Genomic DNA, 9,935 nt, shown 5'->3' on the forward strand with positions numbered 1-9,935 from the left:
CATCCTCGTAATCGCACTCCGAAGCCGAGTGACTCGTCATCATCCTCGTCATCTTCATCATCTTCATCATCGAACAGGCATCCACGACGAGCACATGATCACCGACAACCCACCGCCCCTAGCGGCGGGTGCAGAGCTTTCACTCGTTTTCTGCGAGAGGTTAGATGGCCTGAGAAATTTCGACTAGGAACAATAGAGAAATACGACAGAAGCACCGACCCTGAGGAGTTTCTTCAGGTCTATTCCACAGTACTCTATGCTGCCGGAGTAGACGACAACGCATTGGCAAATTATTTGCCGGCGGCGTTGAAGGGATCTACACGTTCATGGCTGGTTCACCTCCCACCCTACTTGATTTCTTCATGGACAGATCTGTGGCAGCAGTTCGTTGCTAACTTCCAAGGAACATACAAGCGCCACGCGATCGAAGACGACCTACACGCGTTGAAGCAGAATCCGGGCGAATCATTGAGGGACTATATTCGGCGCTTTAATGAGTGCAGAAATACGATCCCCGAGATCACCGATGCTTCCGTAATCCGCGCTTTCAAGTCTGATGTTCGAGATCGCTACACTACCCAGGAGTTGGCGACAAGATGGATCACGACTGCTCGTAAGTTATTCGAGATTGTCGATCAATGCACTCACGCGGACGACGCCCTGAGACGCAAGAACGACAAGCCGAAGACAGGGGGAGAGAAGAAACCAGCCAAGGATGCACCTGAGGCAAGCAAGAGGAAGAGTCGCAGGAGTAGGAAAAGGAAAGCTCAAACAGAGGTCCTCACAGCAGAATATGCTGACCCACCCAAGCACCTAGACCCACAAGGTGACGACACGAAGCAAATATGGTGCCCGATACACGAGTCGGACAAGCACTCTCTCGAGACTTGTTTCGTCTTCAAAAAGGCACTCACGAAGCAACTGGCGTTGGAGAAGTGATGAGGACACAACTAACTCGGATATAACCATGGCTACTTTATGTATTAATCAACCAAAAGTGCATATGTTCTATATTAGATTTACCTTGCTAAGTTCTCAAATGGAGAAAGCGGAGCAATGGCAGTACCATGAATTATTTGAAACAAAGTTTGTGGTTAAGGATAGAGCATGTCGTACTATAATCGATAGTGAGAGTTGCAATAACTTGGTGAGTTCAGATTTGGTTGAGAAACTTGAGTTGCCTACACAACCGCATCCTCATCCATATTACATCAAATGGTTCAACTCTTGTGGTAAGTTCAAGGTAAATAGAATTGTGAGAATAAACTTTTCGATTGGAAATTACCATGATACTGCCAATTTTGATCTTGTCCCTATGCAAGCATGTTCTTTGTTGTTAGGTCAACCATGGGTATATGATAATAATGGATCGCATAATTTTGTTGCTAATACATACACATTTAAACATAATGGTCGGAAAATGAAATTGGTACCTATGAGTTTTACTGAAATTTTCGAAGATAATCTTGAAAGGATGAAGAATGGAATCGAGGAAATTTTCAAAGATAGTATTGAAAGGACGAAAAATAGAATCGATGAGATTTTCAGAGATACCAGGAAAGATACTATTATGATGCCTTCAACTAAGTCTAAGTTATTACAAAATGAACGTAATGTTGTGCCTATTGTTTTGGATACTAATATTTTGCAGGCATCTGAGAATAAACAAGGTAATGGGAAAGAGAAGAAAGACGAAGAGGAAAAAGACCTATCTTTAGCTCCATGCATGCTTGAAGAATGTTTAATTAACCAAGCACCTATAATTTCTGAAGATGAGAAAAAAGGTAATGATAATGGTGCTACAGCTACTTAAGGTATGCATATTTATGAGGTGCCAACTATGTCCACTACTTATGCTACATTAGAGCAACCCACGGTGGAAACAATTGTTGAAATACCTTTGTCACAAAACAATTTCCTTGATGTTTCTTGTGATAAAGAAGTGTTGTGCGATGCTTCACTTATATCCATGCCACAACTAGTGAATGAACATGTTAGTTCTATAGTAGAGCCACCATGTGTTCAGTTTAAACATGTTATTCACATTGCTAGTGAGAATGAAGAGCTTAAATTGCTATCTTCTTTAAATACTTGGGGTTATATTCAATTTGATGATATTTGTCCACTCAACTGTCTAAAGAAGAAATTATTTGCTAGATTTGAATTGCCATGTCCTTCTGATGTGATTTTTCATATTATTGGCAATTATGATAGTAAAGGAGAATATAATGTGCATCGAGTATATATTTGTTCGAATTTGACTATACCTCCTTTTCATGATGAAATGTATTATCTAGAGGACCGCATGCATATAAGTAATTCTCTATCTAGTTCCTCTAGTTGTTTAAATGAGTTACAGGTTGGTTTGCAAGAAGGGGAGTGTTGTGGTTTTTCGACTACAAAGATTCTAGGATCCAATCATATGGCCATCAAGAAATGTTCCGCGCAGGATGTTGTGATAGACAAAGATAAGTGTAATACGCTCCATGACAAGGTGAAACCGAGGATGGTTTCCAATCAAGAAGGAGAGGATGATGAGGACACAACTAGCTTGGATATAACCATGGCTACTTTATGTATTAATCAACCAAAGGTGCATATGTTCTATATTAGATTTACTTGTTATATGTTTGAACAAATGTTGCAACACAATGAGTTTTGTGTGTTTTCGTTTGCAGAGGTACTTGCTTGGGTGAAAGAAAAGAGACTGAGCGTAAGGAATGCATGGATGATTGAAGAAATTGATTGGGGACCAAACCAAGACCTTCTCCAAGTCTTCTTTCATCTCACCATGTCACTTTTAGCCCATAGAAGACAAGAGATCAAGTTGTACACGTTTTGGATTCGGATTCGGGCCTCCTGATAGCATCAACTTCAAACGGATCTAGCCGCTGATCTAGAAGGAATTTAGAGGCCCATGAGCACTTGTTGGAAAGATTATGAAGTCTACTTTCATATGGTTTTGGTCCCATGTCAAAATTCCTACCGAGCTGCCGACAATCAGCAAAACAAGACACATATCTCATCTAGTCCGAATCTGATTTTGAGTTTTGGGCCTTGTAATTGTGTCGTGGGCTTAGCCCAAGGGGTGTGCGCCCTAGGGCAACCCTAGGACGTCCCTAAGCACATTTATTCCGCACGGGTTCTCATCGACGGAGGCAACTCCATTAACCTACTCTTCACCAGCACCTTGGACGCGATGGGGACCCCACGAAGTGAGTTGACGCCCACTGATCAACCCTTCCACGGAATTACTCCTCACTCATCGTCCAAGCCACTGGGCAAGATTACGCTACCTGTGACTTTTGGCCAAGCAAACAACTTCCGAACGGAGCAGATCACCTTTGATGTCGCTGAGTTTGACACAACATATAATGCCATCATCGGGAGGACTGCACTCGCGAAGTTCATGGCCGCATCTCACTATGCGTATCAAGTGCTCAAGATGCCTGGGCCGAAGAGAACAATCACTATTCAGGAAAACGCGAAGCTGGCGGTGCAGTGCGACAAATGGAGCCTCGACATGGTCGAGCATGCTCCCAACCCGCCCGCCATAGCTGAGCCACCCAAGAAAGTGAACAAAACCAACAAGACGTCGAAGCCAGACAGCGCAATCAAGATCGTTCTGCTCTCCAGTGCCAACCCCGATAAGACTGTTAAGATCGGGGCGTCACTGGATGAGAAATAGGAACTCGCGCTCATCACCTTCCTCCGCGACAATGCAGACGTGTTTGCTTGGCAGCTGTCCGACATGCCGGGGGTCCCCAGGGAGGTGATTGAGCACAAACTCATGGTGCGACCCCGATGCCAAGCTAGTAAAGGAAAAACTGCGGAGATTCGCATCAGATCGGAAATGAGCCATATGAGAAGAGCTCGACAAGCTTCTCAAAGCTGGTTTCATCCGAGAAGTCCTCCACCCAGAGTGGCTAGCCAATCCAATCATGGTGCGTAAGGCCAACGAGAAGTGGAGGATGTGTGTCGATTTCACCGATCTTAACAAGGAGTGTCCTAAGGATCATTTTCCTCTTCCTCGAATACACCAATTGGTGGACTCAATAGCCGGATGTGAGTTGTTAAGCTTTCTTGACGCTTACTCCGGCTACCACCAGATCAGCATGGTAAAAGAGGACGAGGAGAAGACAACATTCATCATGCCATTCGGTGTATTCTGCTACATCAAAATGCCGTTTGGGCTGATAACCGCGGGAAATACCTTCCAGCGCACGGTCCAAGGGGCACTTAATGACCAACTTGGACACAATGTCGAGGCCTACGTTGACGACATTGTTGTGAAGACAAAGACAAGCGACTCATTGATTGATGACCTCCAGGAAACGTTCGACAACCTCTGACAATATCGCCTCATGCTCAACCCGGAGAAGTGCATGTTCGGAGGACCATCGGGCAAGCTCCTCGGATTCCTCGTCTCCGGAAGAGGGATCGAAGCAAATCCCGAGAAGATCAAGGCAATCGAGAACATAAAGTCGCCCACAAGACTCAAGGAAGTCCAGAAGCTAACTGGATGCATGGCGGCACTGAGCAGATTCGTCGCTAGGATGGGAGAGCGAGGACAACCTTTCTTCGCTCTGCTGAAGAAACAAGACAAATTTGTGTGGACACAGGAAGCCGAAGACGTGTTCATCGCGCTCAAATGCTACCTGTCAAATCCCCCTGTACTTGTTGCTCCCCAACCTAATGAAGAATTATTCCTCTATATTGTCGCCACACCATATTCTGTGAGTACCGTCATTGTTGTCAAGAGAGAGAAGGTGCAAAGACCAGTTTACTATGTCAGCGAAGCTCTCCACGACGCAAAGACAAGATACTCACAGATTCAAAAGCTGCTTTATGCAGTAATCATGACATCAAGAAAGCTACGCCACTACTTCCAAGCCCACAGAGTCACAGTTGTTTCCTCCTTCCCCCTCGGAGAAGTCGTGAGAAACAGAGACGTCGTCGGCTGCATTGCAAAATGGGTAGTCGAGCTAAGCCAATTTGACGTTCACTTTGTGCCACGAACAACTATTAAGTCCCAGGTCCTCGCCGATTTCGTAGCTGACTGGACTATGCTCGACAACAGGTCAGACAGTCAGACCGACAGCGAGACATGGACAATGGCGTTCGATGGCGCATTCAATAGCCAAGGAGCAGGGACAGGGTTCATCTTGACATCACCTTCGGGAGATCAGTTCAAGCATGCAATTCACCTCAACTTCAGGGCGACCAACAACACAGCCGAGTACGAAGGACTACTCATCGGGATAAGAGCAGCAGCCGCACTAGGAGTCAAGCGATTAATCGTGAAAGGGGATTCAGAACTAGTCGCGAACCAGGTGCACAAAGACTACAAGTGCTCTAGCCCCGAGTTATCCAAGTACCTCGCAGAAGTCAGGAAGCTAGAGAAAAGGTTTGATGGGATCGAGGTCCGGCACGTATATCGCAAGGACAACATTGAACCAAACGACCTAGCACGGCGTGCGTCTAGACGAGAGCCACTCGAACCTGGTACTTTTCTGGACGTCTTGACAAAGCCATCAGTGAAAAAGCAAATGACGAAGATAGCACAGTTGTCCCCGACATTAGCTCGGGGGCTATAGGGGCAGAACACGTCATTGCCGACATCGAGACCACAGAGGACTGGCGGACCCCGCTCATCAAGTTCCTGAGTACCGACGAGTTGCCCGAGGACGATGCAGAGGCCGAGAAAATAACCCGACAAGCCAAGATCTATTGTATGATCGGCAACGATCTGTACAAAAAGGTGCCAAAAGGGGTACTTCTCAAATGCATCTCGTTCGATGACGGCAAACATCTCCTCCTCAACATACATAAAGGGATGTGCGGGTCACACGCCGCCGGTCGGACGTTGGTAGGAAAAGCTTTCCGACAAGGTTTTTTCTGGCCAACCGCGCGTAAAGACGCTTGCGACATGGTTCAGCGGTGTGAAGCCTTTCAATTTCATAGCAAACACACAAGACTACCGGCACAAGCGCTCCAGACTATCCCTCTTACATGGCCGTTCTTGTGTTGGGGGCTCGACATACTCGGACCATTCCCACGAGGACAGGGCGGCTACAAGTTCCTTTTCGTGGCGATCGACAAGTTCACCAAGTGGATTGAAGCGATGCCCACGGGGGAAATCAAGGCTGACGACGCCATCAAGTTTATCAAAGGATATTCTGCAGATACAGATTGCCTCACCGCATCATAATAGACAATGGCTCCCAGTTCATCAATGCCGACTTCCAGGATTACTGCATTGGATTGGGAGTCAAGATTTGTTTTGCCTCGGTTTCTCACCCTCAGAGCAATGGACAGGTCAAAAGGGCAAACAGCATAGTACTACAAGGGATCAAGACCCGAGTCTACGACAGATTCATGTCACACGACAAGAAGTGGGTCGAAGAACTCCCCTCTGATCTATGGGCCGTGCGCACCACACCGACAACGTTCAATAAGGAGACACCCTTCTTCCTCGTGTATGGCTCATAGGCTATGCTCCCCACGGAGCTACGGCATCAGAGCACACGAGTACAGAAGTACTCTGACGAGGAACAGGAGAAGCAGCGAAGTGACGATGTGAATCTACTCGAGGAACATCGAGAAAGAGTTGTTGTCAGAGCAGCCAGCTACCAGCAGGCCCTTCGCCGATACCATGAGAAGCGCATCAGAGCACGCACACTTTTGATCGACGATTACGTCCTCCGACGGGTTCAAAGCCAAGCAGGGCGTAACAAGCTCTCACCCAAGTGGGAAGGACCATACACGATCACGCAATTCTTGCGGCCAGGTGCATTCAAGATTGCAGACAACGATGGTCGCGAGTTAGCAAATTCATGGAACATTGATCAATTACGAAAATTTTATGTATAAATCAATAGTATCCATACTTGTAAGACATCTTACGATTTCAATAAAGATTGATTTCAGGTAAAGACTACAGTCTAAGTGTTCCTTCCCGGCGATCCCTTACCACGACGACACCTAGAGTTGAAACCTATCCTCATGTCCCTTTACGCCATCCTGACAAGGCCTCTGAGGAACCTAAGGGAACTTCGGCTGGGGACGCCTAGAGCGGATAAGGCCTTGTCGGATCATGTAGAGACAAACGACCATGTAAGTTCTGGTCATGTAAGAGTTCTCGCCGTGCGTATTAACCAAGCCGTGTAATCGGAAATTGAGTTTTCCAACTTCACGGCTGGGGGCTAGGGTCAGCGCTTTTTCAACCAAGGCAAGTCAAGAGTCCAAGAGCCTTATCCTCTGAGAATAATTCTCCGACGACAAGGCTAGGGGCTAGGAAGAGTGTATGGCTCAAGTGACTGATCGAAGTCGCAAAGTGAGAAAACGCTCATACACAACATACCCAGAGTAAGAAAACTTAGTTAGATAGATTCCTTTTCTATTTCACAAGTGTTTCTTGCAAGTCATAGATACTCCAAAATATATTACATGTTTCTTTGAGATATTTTTTACAGGATACAAAAACTACCAGGACGGCCAACGCCAATCCACGGACCGAAATACCTTCTCGGTAAGCGGCGCCATCGACTGCTCAAGACCATCAATCTCCGTGGGAGTCCTCCGAGAACGTGAGAACCCTTCGTGAAGGAACTCGAGGTGCTGCTGCGGGCGGTGATCTCGGATGCAGGCCAGCACATGTCCTCTGGTGTACTGGCTCGATCGACGACACTCCTGCTTTAGGGCCTCGTCGATACGTTTGCCGATCCCTTCGAGCTGTGCACAAGCCCCATTCAACCATGAGATATATCCGGCTGCCGACTCCTCGAGATCTCTGCGAGGAACTCGGAGCTCCTTGCAGACCCTCGCCATCGCCGTACAGCAGCTCTTGAGGTACGAGTTGAACCATACCTCGCGACCTCGAAGAGTTTCCACAGCCTGATCCTTCTTCACCTCGATCATGGTGTTTTCGAGTTTGGCCATCTCGAGCTTCGTCCTCCAATATTGGATTCGACAAACTCGGTCAGCCATCGTGTTCTCAAAATCTGCCTGGGACGAAAAAGACTAAGTCAAGCTACTCTTCTCTTTCGAGGACACAGCTAATTAAGTCAATCCGAATACAAGGAGTGAAAGAGACTAAGACGCAAACCTAGGGACGTCATCGCCATATTCGCCTCCGCGGACGGGCTTTGACTGACCTCTTCCCGCGGCACAAACGGCTCGAGTGCAAGCGCCGGAACGACCACCGGCATATTAGGCTGCCCGCGCTGCTGGACATCCTCAATATCGATATCTCTACAACGACAACAAAGTACTCGGAATCACATGCTAAGAAAACGAGGGAAACGACTGTTCAGATAAGAGCAGTTTGCATCCAACAAAGGTTTTACAGCATGAGGATTAAGGGTATAGGGGAAAACAAATATCTTACTCTTCAAAAAGGGGGAGGACGGACTCCCCCAAGTCATCGACTTCCTCCACCACACCCTTGCGCGCGTCATCGGCGGCCCCCTGATCCAAAGCCTTCTTAAGGTCTAGATCAGGGTGTGCCAGCCTCACGCATGCGAGGACATGGCACGCCCCGGTGTAGATCCTATTGGACGTCTCCTCCCCAATCCTGGCCGCATGCTTGGAGGTGATCTCCTCCATCGCCGTAGCCAGTTCCGCGAGTGAGGACGTCAGCGAGAACTCGTCAGGGTTCGCCGGGATGGTAGTCGTGACACCACACTCGCCGGCGAGTTGGTGCAGGCCGGTGTGCGATATCCGCAGCGAGCCTCGGATCCTTGACAGGTTGTTCTCGAGCTCCGACATCCGGTGCTCAAGTCCTTGCCGCTGCCTCTCGTTGCCGACCACCAGCTCCCTCATCTTTAGGAGGTTCTCGCGGGCCTCCGCCAGGTCGCGAGCCAGTTGGTCGGCACGCTGGTTTGCCGACGACGCCACCACCCTGGCCTCCTCAATCTCACGACCTACGCCGCGAGCGCCGGCCTGGAGGATATGCTCCATCTCCACTTGGAGCTCCCCCCAGGTGAGGTCATCGGTGGATGGGCCCCGAGTAGGCATGAGGCTGATGATGGGGTTACTCGGTGCCGCCTCCCGGTCCTTAGTAGCGACCACGACATCTGTCGAGGTCGCCGCAGGGGACGCGCTGGAGGCAGCATCGGTCCCACCTTGCGTCGCCTTCGCCCGCGCCGTCCTACGAAGATTTTCCTCTCTTTCATAAAGCTAAGCGATCAAGACTCCGTGAATGAAAAGACTTCAAAAACGTCTACTTACTTCTCGCCGATCGTCACAAGCCTTTGCCTTCGATGAGCCAGAGGAGACGCGTCTGAGTCCTAAGTAAGATGAGATGGTGTCAGGTCAAGTTATTCCGACTACGCGTTAAAAAACAAGAGAGAGGCTTACCGCCGGGTTTGGCGCTTTCCGATGGGTCCCGAGTACAGAGGAGAATTTACTCCCCTTCTTCGGAATGTTGCTGCCACTCGTGGTAGCAGCGGCAGCAGCAGCAACATCGGACGCCTCCTTGGCGACGCCCTCCTTCAATGACGCCGCCGCCTGATGATCCACGAGCGGTCCGATGACGTCCGTCAGAGGGAGAGCCTACATAACGTGAAATCACGACGCGATCTCGAGGAGAAAGATGTAAAGGAGTCATTGAGTACACTCACATTGATCGCAGCAGTGCGTTCGGCCGGGCCCCTCTCGCAAAGGGGGATCGGGATGTCGCTCGCCTCTGAGGGGGCACTAATCATCACCTGGCCGACGCGGCGTCCCACGGTGTCACTGTCCAGACCTATAAATCGAGAACAAGAACTCGATAAGTCAGGAGAAACAGACGCACTCGGAGTAAAGTTTGAAATACAAGAAAAAATACCCCGAGGAGAAACCCGGGTCATGTCTTCTGGCCCAGAGTAATCAAAGGCCGGATGGGCGCGAGCCTGCAGCGGTTGGATCCGCCTACCTACAAAGTCGGCAGCGAC

The 9,935-nt window shown here is 48.7% G+C and overlaps 2 protein-coding genes across 2 annotated transcripts; both read left to right on the forward strand.

Annotated features, from left to right (window-relative positions):
- The first annotated feature begins 3,199 nt into the window (after window positions 1-3,199).
- On the forward strand, window positions 3,200-3,688 carry LOC136354159 (uncharacterized). The gene has a single exon (XM_066305840.1). The coding sequence runs from the start codon at window positions 3,200-3,202 to the stop codon at window positions 3,686-3,688; it is 489 nt and encodes a 162-aa protein (XP_066161937.1).
- A 676-nt stretch (window positions 3,689-4,364) lies between these two features.
- Window positions 4,365-6,211, forward strand: LOC136354160 (uncharacterized). The gene is made up of 4 exons (XM_066305841.1): window positions 4,365-4,466; window positions 4,623-5,428; window positions 5,539-5,761; window positions 6,068-6,211. The coding sequence occupies exons 1-4, from the start codon at window positions 4,365-4,367 to the stop codon at window positions 6,209-6,211; spliced, it is 1,275 nt and encodes a 424-aa protein (XP_066161938.1).
- Window positions 6,212-9,935: the final 3,724 nt, after the last annotated feature.

This window comes from Oryza sativa, chromosome 11 (assembly GCF_034140825.1).
Source record: "Oryza sativa Japonica Group chromosome 11, ASM3414082v1".
NCBI classification, from domain to species: domain Eukaryota; kingdom Viridiplantae; phylum Streptophyta; class Magnoliopsida; order Poales; family Poaceae; genus Oryza; species Oryza sativa.